Source organism: Hermetia illucens, chromosome 3 (assembly GCF_905115235.1).
Source record: "Hermetia illucens chromosome 3, iHerIll2.2.curated.20191125, whole genome shotgun sequence".
Taxonomy (NCBI): Eukaryota; Metazoa; Arthropoda; class Insecta; order Diptera; family Stratiomyidae; genus Hermetia; species Hermetia illucens.
Window position 1 is genome coordinate 80,314,703 of NC_051851.1, and position 20,732 is coordinate 80,335,434.

Sequence of the window (20,732 nt, forward strand, 5' to 3'; positions counted from 1 at the left end):
AATAACGATCATAGCAAAATTTAATTTTCGAAAAGTGATACGCATAAATAAGAATGACTTGAATTGGAATGTTGCTGATATCCGACAGCTTAAGTTGTTATGCATTACCTTGTCTAGGGACATGAAGACTATTCAAGAAATAGCGTAGGAAAAATGCAAATTTCTCCTAGGAAGAGATAATTGACTTTGAAGGCTTTGCCTAAGAGGAGGCAGATTACAAGATAAACACTCTCAGACGAATGCTCTTAACTCGAGGGCGTAATACAAAAGGTGATGAAGGCTACTTAATATGACTAATCTTATTGATGAAAGGTCAAGTTCAATGAGATGAGGAATTAGAAATTAGCGAACTACATTTACAAGTAAATGTACTTTGTAGCCTCCCTTGTGTTGTAATGATGTTTTCTTGCACAATATGTACATTTCTTGTTCACTCCTTTGCGAATGATTCTCAATTCTGAATGAGCATGCACTACAATTCTACTATGGCCACAGTGGTAAGCATACAGGCAATCGTAAACATCCATGATGAAAAGTGGATCAAACTGTCAGCAACAAGAGCGAAAAGACTGGCACTCAAGCATCTAAACCATTGCAGTTTCATAAGAACAGCGTCTGGCTTCATAATCATTTTCTTCTTCAGTCTTTGTCCCGTTCAGTGGCGGCCTATCTCGATCGATTACGCGGCTTTTCTAGGTCAAAAACTTGATATGGGTGGAGTCAAGAGGCTCTTAAATAATTGTCTAGTGCATCTAAACATTGTCACTGTGGTCGCACCCCACCGACTTCGCTGTTCAGAATAATCTTACCATATAAGTTTTCATCACCGAAAACCATATGTATAATATATATCGTCTGTTTCTGTCGCCACTCTTTAACAACGGGTGAAAACCCATATCGATCGCGGAAGTCCTTATTTCGGATACAATCATAGCAAGATATGTCGCATCATCGCATCGCATCATCCTTATCTCCACTACCGAGAGGCGTTATTTATTGCAGCGGCCAGGACAACAATAGAGAGGACAACAAAACGCACGACGTTGCGGTAGATTTTTTACTTGAGTTGTTCTTTGATGCATCGATAATCAGGAACACCAGTTGTGAAACGCCACTTCATCCAAACTATTCTGACGCGTGAAACAATTTTATGGAAACCTTTAGCAACGTTCAGAAGCGGGGTCAGTTCGTCCTGATCGGTTGTAACATTTTACTTTGTCAAGGGTCCGATCTAGATGCCGTCGCTAGGCTTTAAAATCCCCACCTACCGTATCAAGCCATTGTTGTTTCAGCTGGCTTTTGGTCGTTTTTCATCAACTTCGATATTCAGACCAATCTTGGAAAGTGAATTCTTGTTAGTGCGAGTTATGTCACCATATCATTGAAGACGCCTCTCTCTCAGTTTGTCACGATCAGTTCAACCCCAGTGCAAGCCTCCATTAACGCGAGGCACCATTCGTTGTTTTTATAATCAGCTAACACTCAGAGTTCCATTGCCAGTGATAGTGACTGTTTCATTAGGATCGGACGTCATATATTCGGTTTTATTCAGATTCAATCTGAGACCATTTTTGAACAGGTTCTTCGAGATCAGAAAACATAATCTGCATAAAGCAGGCGCTTGAAGTTGGAAGTCTCCTGTGACAGTGTCCATAAGAAGAACAGAGACAAGTAGTGAGAAGACGAACACTGGCAGAACATCCGCCAAACTTTGGTTTTTATATAACTAGCACATTTCGAACTTGACTTTTCGAATCGAGGTAGGGTAACATAAGCCAGTGCACGGGTTTTTCTGTTGCTGCACCTTCTCTAAATCCAGAAGTGCAAAATAAAGAGGCCAGTGGTTCGGACGATGTTTCTTCATAACAATGGATCAAGTTAAGCAAGTAAAACAAAGAGATGCCAAACGAAGGCAGTCCAGAAATAACATCTATTTAAAAAAAAAGGAATAGGTCTTACGTGATACTACAGACAAAGGGCTTGAATAATAGTATGTGGATACAATTATCGCTATGGTGCACTTTTTGATGGCACAAACTCCCAAAAACGAATCTACTCCGAGGAGGACAAAGGCTACATTTTTAAGGCAGATCCTTAGTCAGCCTAAAAAGCCCAGAGTTTCCGAGGTGCTTCATTTAGGATGTTTCTATGGTCGTAGTACTTTGCAATCCAACATCCAAATTCACGAGGTCTGACAGTACTGGCAGTCTTCTTAACTCTCAGTTCAATGTTAACACTCCAATTTAGCTTAAGATCCTGGAATACAGCCAGATAATTTACCTTAGAGAAAAGCTTCAATCTTTCCTCATTTAGCCACATAGATGGAATTCGAATTCCCTCGTCTTGGCGATAAATAGCATCACATTCATTTTGGTTGGATTTACCTACTTATAACCCAAATCCCTAAAGTTCCCTCCGTAATCTCCCTCATAACAACACCAATATCACGAAGTCAACCTTCTTCGTCACCCCGAGGCATCTCTCGACTTACAGCTCTAGTGCAAGTGGCAACCTCCCAAATAAGATTGGATCATACGGCTCTTAGTATTGATTCTTACCGTTTGCTTAAGGGGCCTTTCCCATCCTATCCTAGTTAGAGCTCCTTAATTGCTTTGGTGCTCACGTTGTCGGATACTCCTCCTATACCCAGGAAGGCAGCTAAATTAGGTCTGTAACTGTAATATAATCACCGTTCAACACTAATTACCTAATGAAAGGATCGTGGTGGATTACCCATGTAGGTAGGTGTGCTGAGATTGGAAGAAGTGCGGCCTTCCCATGATCTTTCTTAAGTAGATTTTCAGGACTTGTTCTAGGCTCTTCAACACGAATGAAGTGAGGCTAATTGGTCGAATGTCATTTGTGGGCTCATGGTGACGCTTGTCCCCTTTGGTATGAAAACAACGTCCTGACGTCTTCAGGGCGTTATGTGTCTGAGCAAAATATTTCTTTGATAAATCTCTACAAGCCACGACAAAACTATTTCTTGCGGGGACCCTGAGAATTCTGTTAATAAGGGGAAGCTGTTTATAGTCCAGCTGCTTTTGACTTAGCCAAGAATATCAGGCAAATGCAGAAGCAGCGTTGACATTACAAATAAATAAGTCCAACGAATGACTAACGCTCACGGTAAAATGAAAGAAAAAACCACAGGCTGCAAATATAAAATTTTCGGCGGAATCAGCAACAAATGAGAGGACCAGATCACTCGTATGCGTGTTCATCTGCTCCAAATACCTCAAATTTGCTCACTATAGCAGGATGCAAGTGAACCTCAATTATTGTGAGGCGGTACACCACCTGCTTTCACAATCAAATATAAACTTGAATGTTGATGCACTGAAAACTTGCGAATTGTGTCCAAATTGCAGCAACGCTAGCTGGTTCAAAGATGCTGGACTTTAGCTAATCCTTCCAAGAAACCATGCCTATATCGAGAGCAAATTTTTAGGTCCAGCAAACGAACTATGCCCACCTATACTGCTGCCATGCTCTTCCTAGAGCAGCAATGGAGCAATTCAGTAATATGTTGGGCATTTGGTTTTGGATGCTGGAGATAACAGCTCTATTGCTGACGATTCCAGCACATGAACCAGCAGTCAGTTGACGAACATCAGGCGATTGATTCTGCTCGAAGCATTTTTAGTACATAGTTGAACTTGGTATCGGCCCACATTGAAAGCGTCAAAACCTTCCGAAAAAAGGGTTAAGGTAGAAGGTTCGACAAACGTACGTTTGCTGTCTTTGTTGGCATGGGCAACAAAGGAATCCGCAACAAAAGGGTCCATAGAGGAGGAACCAATCCAGTTGCCTCAATAGGCAACCCAGAAGCTTAACATGTTTTCTTACGAGGAGAATATGGAATTTCTGTTTGATCCAGACAATTAATAAAGGCGAGATTTTGAAAAACAGTAATAAGGATTTCGGATCACTAGAAACTGGAGCAAGAGTATCCTTGTGTGTTTTCTGAAGTACCCTTGAGCGAAACTTAAGGAAAACCAGGTGGGAACGCTATAAGAAACCATGTACCAATTCCACAAGGTTTTACGAACAACAAACTATGAACTTACAAAGGTGCTGTGAAGAAGGCACATGGACATATAATATCTCAAGCGTCCTGTTTAAATCTTTTGTTTGAATGGAACTACAAACAGAGTTTCAAGACCAAACTTATTTCATTCACTAACACTTTTTATCCCCCTCTTGTGAAAAGATGGCAGTCGAATTAATTACCGAAACTCCGACACAAATGTGCGCTTTTCAGATAAAGGAAGTAGGTGATCTCTTAAGATAGCGATACGGATTTCGGAAAATCAGGTATATAGTAGATGCGGCAGCAAAAATTTTCATCTACCTTCAAAGGCGATTGCTTTTTGCCAACTACTGAGCGTAGTTGACGAGAAAGTTGCGTTAAATTTGGCTAATCGAAAATTACCTTTCAGAGAGATTATTATTGTACGAAGTGGATAAAGGAGTGAAACAGTATATCATCATCACAACATATTTTATAAAATGTAGCGGACAATGAAACAAACGGTCTTTCAAACCTGGAGGGGAAATCACCGGTTCCGCAGATGACCTAACAGCGCCGTTGGAAAGAACATTGAAGATGTGAGGCTTTACGGGGGGTAAAATTAGACCTGGCTAAGGAAAAATGGAAGAGCGGTATTTAGCATAAACCACAATAAACACAATACATTCAATTGGGTGATTGGTGACATTGAGGTCGTCTCGAAATTGGTGATGAACCCCAGGGGGGTAACTCTTGTTGTCAAGATAAATTTCAGTGTGCAAGGTCGCAATACAGTCGCAGCCTACTCATGGCTGGAGTGGTGCGATCTGCCCCTCCCTGCGATAACATCGAGTGAGAAGATGTGTGTTTCTTCCTAATGACCCCCATCGACTTTAGAAGAAACAATGCATCAGATGACAGCAATGTGGGATGGTGGCGACTACATTATCATCAAGTCGATATAGTAATTCCGTGTATTGAGGAATCCCCCGGATGAAATCACGGAGAAGTAAATTACCTCCTGACATAATTCCCTATGAGAGATAATGAATGAAGAAAGTACCTACATCGCTTCGTTTCTTAACTGTCTTGAACGTAATGTTTCACTGTCCGAAGTTCATTGAGGAGAGGAACAATTTCAGCAATTATATGCATAGTTGTAAAAACCGCAGTATGTGATTGCCTGACTGCAACTCTGTAGATAGTCCGCAATGCAGCCTCCGTTGGGGGCTCAATGTGGGTGATAATATCAATGGTAGGACGGAAGTGGTTGCAGTTACACAATACAACACAGAATTGTCACATCATATAAAGTCGGTTGGTCAGAGATTGCCACCAGTTGCTTCTAAAAATTAACTGACTGCATGAAAAATTCCTAATATGGGTAGCAGTCCACTTGAACCTTGCGGGTGATGAGAAATCTGAGAAATCTGAGTGGGTTGCAGAATGGTTGAGTCCACAAAGGTAGGACTAGAAGCACTGTTAAATCTGCTGTTAAGAATGAAATTGCAAGTATTCATTCAGCCCAATGGAGAAATTTGCATTCCTGTCGGCAGGCGAAAATATTTGTAAAAGAACCGGGGGTCTCTAGAGCAAAATTTTTATTGTGCTTTAACAAGTAGGACAAGAAAACCCTAGTAGGACTTTAAATATGACAATAAATTGAGGTGGTGACCTTGCCTACATGTAGCTAATGTGAGGAAGAGGGCGAGATGGACCTAAACTTCTTATGGAGCTTCCTGATCTCCAGAGACCTCAGACAAAGAAACCTTGGTATGGTTTTCTTGAGTGAAGAGTCTACACAGTCTTTGCCTCTGTAAGATATTCTCAGAGACGCAAATGTGCCATTGGATAGGCAATTTTCGGGGTTATTACAATGGATCTATCAAAAGTCTGAATGCTACGATCTGTGGCGGTTCCTACATACCAAACTAACCTAAATTAAAACTAACCAAGGTGTCATGTTGCCCTCCGTGTTTTGTAGCCCTCCTACAAACATCTTTTCTATCAGCTGCTACAATTTCGAATTCATTCCTCTATTTAGAATCCATGTATATTGCTTTGAAGCGCAATTAATATTTGTATGTATAAAAATAAGGTTTAACTTTCATTTTTCTTTTGCGATAAAATATAATGATTCAGCTAGTTATATTTTTAAATATAAACCCAGCTCCATTTTTGAATTTTAAACAAGGACAAACTCATACACATTGCAACTGAAGCGCTTGATAACCTATTTTTCACGCATTGTAGTACGAACCAAAACGCACATTAAAATAAATAATGAGCGAAATTTATTGCACACGAGTCCTTAAAAGGTAATAAAACTTTTTGGAAAATCATTAACTTATGGGTATATTTTTGAAAAGCAAGTTGCACGTTTTACTGATAGGAAAGATCATAAACAGCTTTGATTACGTCAAACACACAATTATTGAAGTAATTATAAAAAGTGCGTACTTTAGTTTGCTTATGCTTAAAATGAGCTGATTGTTTATTGATAACCGAGTTCAATTAAAAATTTACCAAATGGATAATATTTGTTCCACATAATCTTTTTGGGTGGGAGTTGCAAGCATTATTAAGTTATTGCATAACGAATGAAACTTTGATCCGCATAAGCTAGAATCGCAAACTGGGTTGTATCCTTTACGTCAACAAGGAAGTTCGAATACTAGATTTGTCTTTGAATAGGAAAAGCGGCCGTTTTCCAAACTTTGTTATTGTTTTGTGTTCGTGTTTTAGATGATAAGCCCGTCTATTTCCTTTTACCGATAGTGGCACATTCGTATATGGAACAATTTTTGAATTTTTCGTTGAATTAATTACAAAATTCCCTGAATAGTGCAAATAATCTTTTTCCCGGAAAGCTCTTCTTCAACATCAAATCTCACTTTTTACGGAACAACCAGAGGTCTCCTGTTAGTCATTATCGGTAAATCTCATTTTGATTTAAAAGTAAATCCTTGATAGTTTGACCAGAAAGTCTTAGAAATTCATTCATGTATAACAGCCCTAGTGGATCTTTCATCATTGTGATTAATGGTGCGACAACCGGTGTCAAATCCAGGACTACCTTTATAAGAAACTTCGCCAGAGAAGCTAATTGCACGATAGTGACGACGATATTAATAGTGGCCACCAGGCAATCTGCATGGCTATCAAAGGAAACTCTCGGGTAGACGGTTCGATTGAAGGTCTAAGGCTTTTAAGGGGTATGCGTTTTCCACGGTGCTTGAGGTCCGTATATTACTGAATGGTGCGATCATAGAAAAGTCAAGGAGCATGCGATGCAACCATGCATAAAAGGTGACTACTCACCACTAGCAAAAACAACTGCTATTTTCTTAATTCGTGGTCGTTTAATTAGAGGAGAACTAGATCCAAATCAAAATGGTACACAGGTTTAGATGATATTCTCAATGAAGTTTCAAAACTGACAGTGGTTACAAAGCCCGATTTTTTCACCAATTCCTTCGTGGTTTACCAAAAAGAAATATTTACTGTTTAAGGCAAAAGGCAAAATATGATATTGCTTCAAAATCGAATAAGCCTCCAGGAGACACAACACATATCACCTGATCTGCACACACAATGAATGCAAATAATATGTTCAAGAATAACCTCTCGGGGAAGACTCTCTTGTACGGGAATGATGTAATCTTGTATCTCCGTTCCAAAAGAGGCTGCAATTGTCGGCTTTGATCATGACCTATCCGTGGTTGTTACAGAAGAGGAAGCACCCAGAGAGGTGAAGTTGCCAAAATGACCCTGACTTATGAGTAAATAAAAGCGTTTTTGATAGCGAATACTAGTAAATTAAACCTCAGGGAGGATCTAGAGTATGACAGTCAAAAGGTAGCTGCTACCACCGAGGCACTTGAAGAAATGTTCACAAATGTTAGCAGGCCGAAACAGCGTTAAAGATTGCTTTTAGTTGGAATAGTGCGACCCATTCTCCTATACGCGTTACCTTGTAGACGAAACTGTTTGCAGGACGATGAGTTCTCTTACAATTACATCGGTGAGGCTATGCTGGTGCTCACGGTCGTGATACCAATCAACGTTTTCGCGCGAGAAACGAAGTGCTGCACCACCCAGCACATAAGGGAAGGGGGGTCAGATCTCTTGAATTCCAGCTATGCACAGAAAAGCATGCATATATTGTATTTACATATGTGACTAGGTATCGCATTATATTTTCAGCAGTAATCAAGTACAGAGATAAGCAGTCTAGAAGGTATCATTTTTACTTCCCAGAAATGTAAACAATAAATATTTTTTAAAAGTACCATTGGGTTTTTTATCAAACGCCATAAATTACTTTAATTTGGCGAATAACAAGAATCACGTGTTCCGCTCCAAAAGATCACCTCATCAAAAATGTATCACTATCAACTACATTTGACAGCACATCAAGAATGTCCATGTACGTAAATAGCTTCTATCGACGTCACAGATTAATTCGAGAGGAAAACGTAAAAAAATTACATATGATAACAAATTCATGAGTTTCCCTTGAAACAATTACAAGGAGACTATCATTTGCTGTTGTTATCAGCATTTCCGGTGACTAAAAAGTCTGGGTAATTTTTAGTTATCATACAATATAATTTACGACGAAGCGTCAAATGACCCTTCATAGCAATTTCAAGAATAGAATTCAGGAATGGTGAGCTTCAATGCACGAATAAATTTTTGAGTCAATTTTTCACCCTCCTTTTGAGTGTCCTTGAAATTATAATTCAAGCTGCCAAAAGGGCATCTGTATATGCTAGATGGTCTCAATGGCGCTATCATTATCAGTCAATCCACTAAGATAGTGACTCAGTAAACTAGGCGTCGTACATTTTTGTTTGTTCCGAAATACTTCCAAACTAGATCCAGGATTCCAGCCGCACCGAGTTAATATTTTGAACTTGGTCAAGTTATCTGATGACACTTCGAAGACTTCTCTTCGAATTGGGTATTGAAGATTTCTATCGAAACTGACTTGCCTAATGAGAAGCCTTTGTGCATGGGGTTCAGTAATTTAACACAATGCAACTCAAATGTAAGACTACATTCAAAGACTCGTTGTTCGGACGGGAGATAGGGGATACAAGCGACAGCAAGAAAAGTTCCTAGTCCTGCAGTTGTTATAAGGAAAATTTGAAATAATAGTCCTAGTAAAAGAATTTAATTCTCGAGACAATCACAGAAGCGGATGCATATTAAGGCTAAAGTACTATTATTGCAATATTAAGAAGTATGATATTTTCGACACAGAAAAACCTGGTGAGCTGAATGTTCCTGCGAAGTGTCATTCTAAGCTGTTCATTTAAATTTGCGTAGTCATAATCGTAAAACTTTGAAACAATAATTTCTTTAAGGAAAGCCGAAGAAAGCGTTTAGTATAGTGAAAGTTTCAATGATAGTCGCATATACCCCCGATTCAACATTTGTAAACTGAAGTAAATTTCAAAGAGATCCGAGCACTGTATTGAGACTCCAGCACGCATCTTAGTTAGTTGCTCAGTAAATGATCTAACTCTCAACAACAATCGACCTTCAATTATTGTCTACCAACAACAGAATCATTATTCATAATTCCAGATTTAGCCAGATTTTACCAGAAAACAGGGCACAACAGAAACCATGTTAAAGGGGAAGAACTCAGTAGTTCAATCAACAGAACAGCAGCTAGAAGACAAGACAATTATATGTATGTGTATCAAAACTAGGACACACTGCCCCAAGGTCAAGGTTGAAGGGCATTTAATCTATAAACCGCGAGCATGCTGACCGGCAAATTCCATTAAAATCGTATAAAAATTGCCAAAATATCAAAAGCAAGAATTTTAATGACTATACAAAAAATTCTAACATTAACACTTTAAAAATTAATGATCCAATAGAAGAAAACAGTAAAAATTATAGCGATTTTGCTACAACATCGGCAGTCGTTACTTTTTAATTATGGCATCAGTTTCAGAGAAAAATAAATTTATTTTGTAAACAAAAGGCATGGTGTGAAGTCTAGGATGAACTTAAACAAGCATGGAAGGTATTTTGAGGCCTAGTCACTGTATAGTGTTTTTGACTTTAATTTCAATTAATTTTTTTCCGATTTTTTGATTGGGTAGGGTAAGAATGGGTCCATGAAAGAAATGATCACTTTCCGGTCTCCGAACTCCACCTTTTGTACCAAATGGAAAGTAATAATGGAGACCTTTCAAAAATATATATCTTCACTTTGTATGTGTGCTCCCCGCCCTCTAATAATAATAATAATAATCATTGGCGCATCAATCCATATTTCATCAGGGCTTTGAAGTGTGTTAGAGCACTTCATTCAAGACCGTAACGGTACACTACAGTAACAGTGTAGGAGGCAATGTGCTCAGCATTGCGCTCGCCCCAGATTATTACCCTGACTCGACTCAGGTACTCATTCACAGCTGAGTCGACTGGTATCCGACGTCAAATCACGATACAAATTCCACCGCCACCAGTGAGATTTGAACCGCGACCTTTCGTACGACGGCTTTGTGGTCCAACCTCTTAGCTATCCGGACACAACCCGCCCTCTAAGCTCAACGTAAAATGATGTCACTACTTGCGTAGGGTCCATAATGCCCAATTTTCTACTAATAGTAATTTATTTAAGCAAAGTCGAATATTCAAAGAAATAAATGAAAGTGCTAGCAGGCGAATTACAACTATTAAAAGCATCGTCTACAGGTAAAACAGGAAAACAAGAAACAACCTGTAATTGGTACAAACTGTGTGTGACAGACAGACAGACGGAGGATTTTTTTTTAATTTTCGCACTATTCTTAAGTTTTTCACTCCCGTTAATTTTTATGGTCGGCCATATCTTCGGGCGTTTTCGGACTTTCTTGTTTTACCTGTAGACGATGCTTTTAATAGTTGTAATTCGCCTGCTAGCACTTTTATTTATTTCTTTGAATATTCGACTTTGCTTAAATAAATTACTTACAATTTTTTGCACTTCCGCAATTGTTTCTCGGTCCTTTCGTCCCACATTGCAGCGGTAATATTTCAAGACAAAATGTATACAGACGAAGACTTTTTTGGTGGGTAATACTAGCGTTTATTTTGTGTTTTCTTCATAACAATCGAGTAAAGTACTTATTTTTCTTTTTATTTCTAAAGAATAGATAATAGAGACAAAATCACCTCATGAACTGAGCATTGTCCTTTTTATTTAGTTATGAAAATCCTAAGTTACTCACGGAAGAGGTAGGCAGGCGAATACTTTTTTGACACATTGTATGTGTTGGGTACATCTTGGGCACCGATTTTCTATCTAGACCACTCCCTGATTATTGCCCTTTTGATAGTTCGAATGTTGACTATGGTAAAGTAAATTAAAATTTTTCAGAAGCTGCTTCGATTCTAAAGGCTAGTTCCCGTAGTTCTTTAGGGTAGGTAAGTTGCAGTGCGAACTGAAGCGATGAATTAGACGAATGTACAGCCCATCCAGCAAATAGTTGCCGTATATATTTGGCGTAACAAGCCTACATCGGAGTAAAACACATGACATAACCTATCCATGACCTCATCTGAGATCCAGATTGAACCACATCGCGTTTATTCATTATGATATCAGGTGCACAACTTATACAATAATAGAGGTATTTGCAACAAACTTACCAGTATGATGCTTCATATTAGCAAAATTATTACTGCATTACGGATCCAGGATGAAGTTAAGAGAGGCTTAACAAAATATGATAATAATTGTTAACTTAATTGGAAGAGATACCGTAAAGAAGGGGCCTAGGTAGTGTGATTGGACCTTCATATCAGAATTTGCGGTTGGGTAGTTTCTAAGAATGGCTCCTTGAAGTAATTGACCTATTTCAAGCCACCTCACTCTACCCTTTTGCAACCAATAACAAAACAAATATTTACTTCAAGAAAGAGAATTTGCACCCCCACCCCCTAACAATGACATGTAAAACTGCTAGTCATGGCCTAATGCACTCAGTGCGCCGCCACCGTGTGAAGCGAAAATCTCCAAGCTTTTATTTATTCGAAAATGTTATAATGCGAACCCTTTAAGTAACATTTGCCGGAAGTGCTGCTATGGTTTTTTAGTATAAAAAAAATACAGGGTGCGGCAGCATAACTTCCTTTTTTAAAGTGCGCGCCACTCAGTTAGTTGATGCCATAGCGGAGCGCTAGTGGTCTCGTTCAAGAGGGGATACTGTAAAGTTTTGTCCCTACACGGTTCAGTCGCCATCATGCGTTGGAATAGTGAGGAGCGTGCCTCTGCCGTTGAGGTTTACTTTTCAAGCGCATGTTCCGTTGGCTCCCGTCCCAGACCGCAAATCAATTGTCACATGGGTCACTACATTCAGACAAACTGCAAGTGCGACAAAAGGAAGAACTGGAGTCCCTCGGCCCGTTAGATCACCTGAGAACATTGAAGCAGTGAGAGCGTCAATGATGCGATCGCCACGGCGTTCTGCGCGCAAACACGCATCTGCCCTTGGACTATCCGATCGTTCTGTGAGAAGAATTCTTCGTGATGATCTTCATTTTCATCCCTATAAGATGGCGATAGTGCAAGAACTTTCAGAACGTGACTTCAATTCTCGGATGAACGCGTGTGAGCTTCTTCTTGATGTCGTTCCCGAGGGTGCTATTGTGTGGGTCGGTTAACAAACAAAACATGCGCTACTGGGCTGACACCGACCCTCGAGAATTGCATCAAAAGCCTTTGCATTCACCCAAAGTCACAGTGTGGTGTGCAATTTCCTCAGCTGGAATTATTGGTCCCTGGTTTTTTGAGGAAAATGAGGTTACAGTGACAGTGAATTCGGACCGGTATGTAAACATGCTACAGAATTTTTTTTTCCTATGGCTAGAAAATTTGAATTTGGGGGCACTTGGTTCCAACAAGATGGTGCAACAGCACACACTTCAAGAGCATCGATGGCTGTTTTGGGGAACACTTTCCAGAGCGCCTTATCTCAATTAGAGGCGATTTTGAATGGCCGGCACGCTCTCCCGATCTGTCCCCTTGTTTATGTCCCGTGTTTATGTGAACCGCCCAAGAACCCTACAAGATTTGAATACCAACATCCAAGAAAAAATTGCCAACATAACACCTGCTATGCTAACAAGAGTCATGACGCAATGTATGGAGAATGGGGGACGTCACCTAACAGATTTGATCTTCAAAACAATGTAAATAAAAACTTTAGACATGTACCTACATTATAAAAGATAAATAAATATTTTCCGATACAATAGTTTTTACTGAGTTTTGAAAAAAGCAAGTTATGCTGCCGCACCCTGTACAACCGAAAGCCATCATTTACTCTCCGAAGTTTGTGAAAGTTTTCCTTCGGTTACCAACTTTGAGGTGACAGGTAAAAATGTTATTTCAATCCAAAAACAGCTAGAAGGTAAAGGATTAGAGACGTTTCTCGGGAATAATTCAAACCAAAGACAAGAAGAACTTACAGTGGGAGTTCTGCGCCAAGTTTTTTATTAACGCTTATATTCCCCAGATATGATTCGAAAATTGTCCGAGCAGGAGGTCGCGGTTCAAGTCCTACTAAGGTTTGTATTGATACTGCATGTCGGACACCAGTCGACTTAGCTGTGAATGAGTACCTGATTCAAATTGGGGTAATAACCACCATCCAGCGTAATGCTGACCACATTGTCTTCTACAGAGTGCCTCAGTCTACAGTTAGGCTGACCATAGACGATCAGTATTTCATCAGTCTGGGGTCAATCAGAATAACAAAATTATGGCAAACTGATCGTCTAGTGTATTTTTATGGCAATGAATAATTAACTGATGAAAATTAAAATGTTTAATGTAAAATACTGTAAACTTATCCACATTATCATTGCCTACTACGTAATATTTTCTCTAAAATACAGGCCTACTAAGTATAGGTAAAATTTGTATAAAAAAGGAAATATGAATTGAAAATATATAGTTCGTTAGAACTATCAAACATAATCACAACGTGTTTTATTCTTTGGAGTCCAGGCAATTGCTGCTCCCAAAATTCACACTACGTGGTTAAATTATTGTGGAGTTCAGGTAATTGCTGCTCCCAAAGCTGGTTAGTCTGGAGTTTGGCATTTAGCTGCTCCGACTAACCATAAACTCATTGCATTTTAAAAGAAAAGTAAGTTAAAGAAGAATTATCAAGTGGACTGGCAACACCACATAAGGTGGCAACATCACATTAAATAGAATCTGTCTGTCTGACTGGACTAATGATAAATTGAGTGTAGTGCATTTGTCATTGTGTTGTAAATCGAAACATGATTTCCGAATGGTTCGGATCTTTAAATATATTTAACAAAAATGTTTTTTTGTCGCCTTGTTTGTACCGAACACGTCAGTCCATCGTGTTAGATCAGCCTTAGGGTTTTGGATGAAGCGCTGTAACAAGCTTTAAAGGCTCTGATCCAATTTAATTGTCGCGTCAGCGATTATTATTATTATGATCCGAAAACAAGGAGTTTGGGTACCGTATGAGATTCAAGGATTATTATTCTGTTAAGGGAAAGTCGTACCGCGTCCTTGAAGAACTATTGTGCCCTGGGATTCAAGGATAATGCCAGAGGATCGAGTCTTTTTTTCAAGAATGTGTCCGCATCGTGCCAGAAAACAATATTTTCAGCTTATAATCGTTTTTACAGTTTTGTAAAAGACAAAACTTTTGTGCATGTCACAGGAACTTTTCTCAGAAACGGCTGCGACGATTGATATGAAATTTCATTACACTCATCTACGCTCAGTTTAAGAGGGACCATCCATGCATGCAAAAGAGGGTACAATTTATAGTTGCATCCAGAATCAAATCAATAGTCTCAATTCATACTTTCCGAAGCCGGTCATAGCTTCCATATTCATTGGAAAAACGGAGAGTGCGAGCGCTATAGAGCGGTTATTTCGCTCACAAACCCATTCTCAGAATCAACCCGGCCGAAAAATCTGAAAAAAATTAGAAAGCTGCCTCTATATGGTGGCCTGGCCGTAAAACACACTCCATATTGAGTAGATATCAATATATCAATATATCAAATTAAGTTATATAAAAGAACTTGGTCAACTCACAGGACTGGCAACCGTCTGCGTTGTGATCGGAAGGCGGAAGTGGGAATGAATAGGTTACACATTAAGGAGGGGCGGCAATTGCATTGCTGGCTATGCAACACGATATAATCCGCTCTCCCAAGATTGTCGACGAGTTGGGCGCCCCAAATGCATTTGACGCAGAACAGTACAGCCGTAGAAGAGTTAGTAGAGCTGAAACGCTTTTTAGGTAATTGCGAACGATGGCGTGTAGGCGTGTGGCTGATGCGCTATATATGCTAAGCCGTTAGGAGCAACCGTGCATATGTTTTTGGGAAACTGACTAGCTGGCCCCCTTAAGTTTACCCTTGAGTCATAGAAATTTTAAATATAGTATGAGACAAGAAATCCGTGAGTTTCGGTGAAAATTTATTGCAACCCGAGACACTAAATATCAATATCATACTAAAGTGAGCAGTCTGATATGCTAAATGGGATAGTTCTGCAAGCAAATATATTTACACTAGAAATATACAAAACCTTTCATACCTGAAACGTTTAGCTTCCCATTTTTGATAAAAAAATATGCAGCTTCTAAGTTGTGCGACTAATGTCTTATTTAAGGAGAAATTGGGATACGATATACTCGTATTTTGTCCCGTTGATTTCAAATTAGAAGATTGTACCAACTTTTTATAGTTTTTGGAATAGTGTGTGAGAAATTTCCGTCTCTCTTTAGATCTGTACCTTTTAGTTCTTCGCCTCTCTTCTTTCGATGTTGCAATGAAAGGCTATTTTGGAAAGTATGACCCCTTCTGATAAGTTATAATTAAGGCCTTTAAGTTGATATCCTACATGACTATATTTCAAGAAAAAGAAAAGTTGTCGCATATTTGTGAAGCTTCCCACAAATTTAACAGGAAATCATACATTCTATTGCAAGTTTGCAAATTGATAGCTTAAATATATACAAAAAATTTAATGCAAACAGGGGCAACAATTTTGGAACAGAATGTGTGTGACTGACAGATAGAGATAGGGAGTCTATGGATAGGTGATAGTGTGTAGGACTATTTCCTACAGCTACTGCAATCGCACCCTCCTGACTGGGAAGACTATTTGTGAAGGATCGTTACTGAAAGGTTTCGGTCCAGCACTAAACGGAAATCTGCAGAAACTAAGAGCTCTGTTGATGGCTGCAACTAGAGGTGTTAGCAATGCGCTATCTCATAAAAGAGGAGGAGCATATTGAACGCTGCGACAGACCGAAATCTCGTTGGTGATCGAAGTAAAAGCTATCATAAACAGTATCGAACTAAAGAACCATATATCGCACCACGAAAGATGTTGAAGGGGTCGTGACCCTTTCAATTCATCCACGGTGATGATGAACACGAAGATTCTCAATCGAATAAGATCTGGCCAAATTCTAACCATTGTGGATAAAATGACAAACCACCACAACATGCGGATACAAGCTGCGCTTCCAGACAGTACCGAAGTTATCCTTACATTCAACACACTCAAACGTGGTAGATGCTAAGCCTTCGCGGTTGCTCGTAAGAGCTTTTCGTACAGTCTATGTGATTATATGCGAGAATCTTAGATCTTCGCCAGTGCGAAAGGGTAACAGCTTCATTGCGGCTTACGCTATACAATGCAAGATAATCTTCTAGAATGGGCAGCGAGCGCGTACTCCTAGAACCACATGGCGTAAATCGCGGAGGAAGTAAAAAGATATTGCCAGAAGCGATGGCTCGAAGGTGTGGTTAACACGGCTTTTAAGGCAACCATTAAAGACGCTTGGAATAAGAAAAAATAGGAAGAAGACGAAGACGAAATCAGCGAAATAACATAATTGTTAGTTGTTGTTAGTTTATAATAGTAATAATCATTGGCGTAACAATCCATATTGGATCAGGGCCTTGAAGTGTATTAGAGCACTTCATTCAAGACTGTGACGGTACACCACAGGATTAGCGAACCCTGTAGGAGGCAATGTGGTCAGCAATACGCTCGCCCGAGAACGTTAGTCTGATTTGACTCATGCATTCATTCACAGCTGAGTTGACTGGTATCCGACGTCAAATCATGATACAAATCCCACCGCCACTACTGAGATTTGAGCCGCAACCTTCTGTACGACAGCCTTGTCCTCTAAAAACTCACCTATCGGTCAGATAGAAAGCAAGTGAGGCTTGAAAAGCATGACCAGATCCATTAAAGTTGTATTCGTTAGTGCAAGAATGAGGCAAAAAACCATGAAAAGACGAAAAAATCAGGCAAAACCACAATGGTCACCTTTTCAAAATTCCAAGTAATGCAAAATCCTAAACAGAAAAAGAAAATAAATGATCGAGTCCTTTGAAACATTGTAACATCCCTGAACACAACTAGAATTCTCACTGAAGAGAATCAGGAAGAGTAGTAAAATTCATTGAAAAAACGACGGTGGCCCTAGTGGAAAGCCTCCGTAAAGAAAGGATATCAGGCAACCAGTAAGGACATTACGTTTAAATTGATTGTCAGAAAACCTGACATTCTTGGGAAAGCTTAATCTGATCTGAAATTGATGTACCTTGAAAAACACGTGAAAGCGAGAATCTGACATCAGACTGATAAATATCTTTCGAAACAATTGCAACACTGGATCTGGATGCGAAAGAGGGTTGTCAAGCTGCCTAAAATCTGCAATCATTATGGCAATTACAGCAGTGGAACTTGGGCCAAAGCTTTAATTGACAAGGAAACAATAAGAGTGTGTAAAAGTCAAGCTGACTAAAAGATGACGGTATTCCCAGGGTTAGGATCATTCAGGAAAAAAATAATTGTCATTTATATCTGCAGTTCAAATAATACTTATAACGCAATGATTCACAATACGAAGGGATGATAAGTGGCTTGATTTCATATGATGCATGTGATCCGAAACCTCGAAATCATACTCGATTTTAACGCTCGGGCAGTAGAATGGAATAGTCGAACTGCAAATATCAACGGCCCTGTTTGAATCAGAGCTACATAAAAATTATTATCCTAATTTCACCCAGACGCCTTTCATATCTGAGTCCATTACTGTCCAACGTCCACACACTATACAAATCCCTCTGCCATTTGAATCGAATTGAATTATTATTGAATTTGTGGCATTTGGTAATGTTACGCCTATTCTCAATTCCCTGAAATTCATTCATTTCACTTCTATGAAAATAGCATGTCCAACGTACATAAGTAGCATATTAGCGGCGAGGACAATTTGGTAGGTGAGGTGAGCACTAAATTCACAGCAACTATCCACCAATCTTTATCAAGATAAACATATTTTCAAGCTGTAGAGGCGAAACCTCAATTGTCAGGTTGGTCCTTGTAAGAAATTTGAGGCGGATGCGTTCATATAGCTGCTGTTAGGAGTCCACCATTTAGGAGAGTAGCAACAGAAACGTCCATGCAGATAACCAGATTCAAAGTCTAATTGGTGGGTTATTATAACCATCAAGTCCAAATGCTGGTGGAACGATAAACTCGTAGATTCCAAGCTACATGACTCTCAAACCAGAGCAAGACGGAACTTCGACTGTAAGGGGGAAGCAGACACAAATCTTCGGGATATGCTTAAGTGGAGTTCTCAATTTAATTACCATGTTCTTTCGAAACCATAAAAAAATGAAGACAATAACAAGACTTATAATCTCAATATCGAATATCTGGTTCGCGTATGAATAATGGCGACAATTTTCCTGCTTGGTGAACGTATGCAAGGTATGAGGATTGGTTGGGTTGCCAAATTCCATCAACCAAGGGATCAAACATCTTATCGCACGACACCAAGTCACATCGGCCACAATAAGTAAGTTGCTAAATTATAAAATGTCGAGATGCGACTACTATGATCGCAGTATTCATTCTACGGTCGATATTATATCGGAAAGGCGGCAATTGCCAGTGCATCGTCCAAGCGGATAATGCTCAACATCGAAGGCCCGAATATGATTCAGATTAACAATCAGCAGTTAATGTAATTACTAGCTTCCGTTTGATGATAGTGAACTAGCCCTGCACTTAATCATACTATTTTCAGGAAGATTTAAGGCTCAAAAGATCAAAGCTTTTACTGTACAAGACTATGACCTTGCCAGTCCTCTTTATTCCTCAGAAACTTGAATTATTAGAGACAAAAATTTCAAACTGTTGGCCGCGTTCGAGAGAAGAATTTTTGGCCACCTACATGAAGGTGGACGATTCCGTAGCCTACATAACGACGAAATCTATGAGCAATACCATGATAGCTCAATAGTTTGCGGTGGGCGGGTCACTTAATCCGTATGGATGAGGATGATCCATCCCGGAAAGTCTACAAGGGCAATATCTGTAGTGGAAAAAGAAGACGAAGCAGACCCTGCCTGAGATGGATGGATGCCGTACGCGAGGGCGGTCTTAGGCATATCGGATTGGTGGATCTCGCCGCAAAAACTAGAATGTCTGGAGTTCCTTATTAAGGCAGGCAAGATACCGATTGTTGCGCCGCTGATGATGATGGTGAAACTTTTTAATTTCTGCTGAGGCAAGAATTAATGAATCCCCCCTGAACGGAAAAATAATACTAGTATATCTTGGTTGTGTGAATTTGCTGTCGCACCATCAGCAGAAACGTTAAAGATGGAACTCATTTTGGGATTTACACAATTTTGAGAAAATTTTCCAAACAGTAATCTCGCTTTTGTTTGTTTACTTAACAGGACCACTTCAAGAGTAGATACAACTACCTTTATTTTATAGCTTTTGTCAAAGCGACTGATTTATGAGAATTAATTGGAAAACAAATCACAGTTTGGTGTTTAGGAATTAAGTAAAGATAATTTTACAAACCCAGAAGAGCGTTCAGGATAGCATAATTCCTTTCGAGAAAATTAGAGGATTTTGTGTAGTCTCTAGGAAGCATTGACTTCCTTGAGTTATTATAAGTTAATTCACGCATTATGTATCTTTCAGCCAGCTTTGCACGTAATAAATTTAAAAACACTCAGGACCAATAAATTAATTTATTTCACGGGCACTTATTCGAGCGAAACCCCCGCAGATGTTAAAATAATTTAGTTTGTTTCACGTTATAATGCCACAACTGCCGACGTTCAAACCACCCCGATTGCCGCTTAATTCAAAACTAATTCCACATGAATCTAAAACTTCGAAATAGCAGCTTAATTATACATTCTTGATAAATAGTATCTTCTAAACGGTACAGAAAATAAAAAATACTTTGACACCGCAATCGACCTTCCAGAAATTTTTTTCCTTCCAAAAAAATAAAGATGACTTTTAAAGATAAGTTTTCCCCTTATCCGGTAGGAGCCGATTCCTTCATTTTTTGTAATTATATTTTTATTTTTCATGGAAAAGCTATAATGATTGTTCTATGCAGCATCATTCTGGCTTTTTGAAACTGATACCGATAAGAGTTTGCTACAGTTTGGAATGATTGTGCTCCAATATAAATTTAATTTTAATTGCTTTTTTGTAAACAGAGTGATTTATTGTAAAATTGTAAAATGAAAGGCAAACAAATTGTAGGAGTGTCTATACATGGCGAGTGATAGATTTTCTTATCATCGAATGTCGGCATTTTCAAAATTTAACTGATGGGGTTAAAGCTAATATGTATTG

The 20,732-nt window shown here is 39.2% G+C and overlaps 1 protein-coding gene across 1 annotated transcript in view; it reads right to left on the bottom strand.

The window, feature by feature from the left end:
* Window positions 1-20,243, bottom strand: part of LOC119651557 (facilitated trehalose transporter Tret1-like) — a 39,704-nt gene extending 19,461 nt beyond the window's left edge. The window contains exon 1 of the mRNA XM_038055190.1: window positions 19,938-20,243. Coding sequence (XP_037911118.1) covers window positions 19,938-20,046 — 109 coding nt within the window. The 5' untranslated portion in view covers window positions 20,047-20,243. The remainder of the gene's footprint in view (window positions 1-19,937) is intronic.
* Window positions 20,244-20,732: the final 489 nt, after the last annotated feature.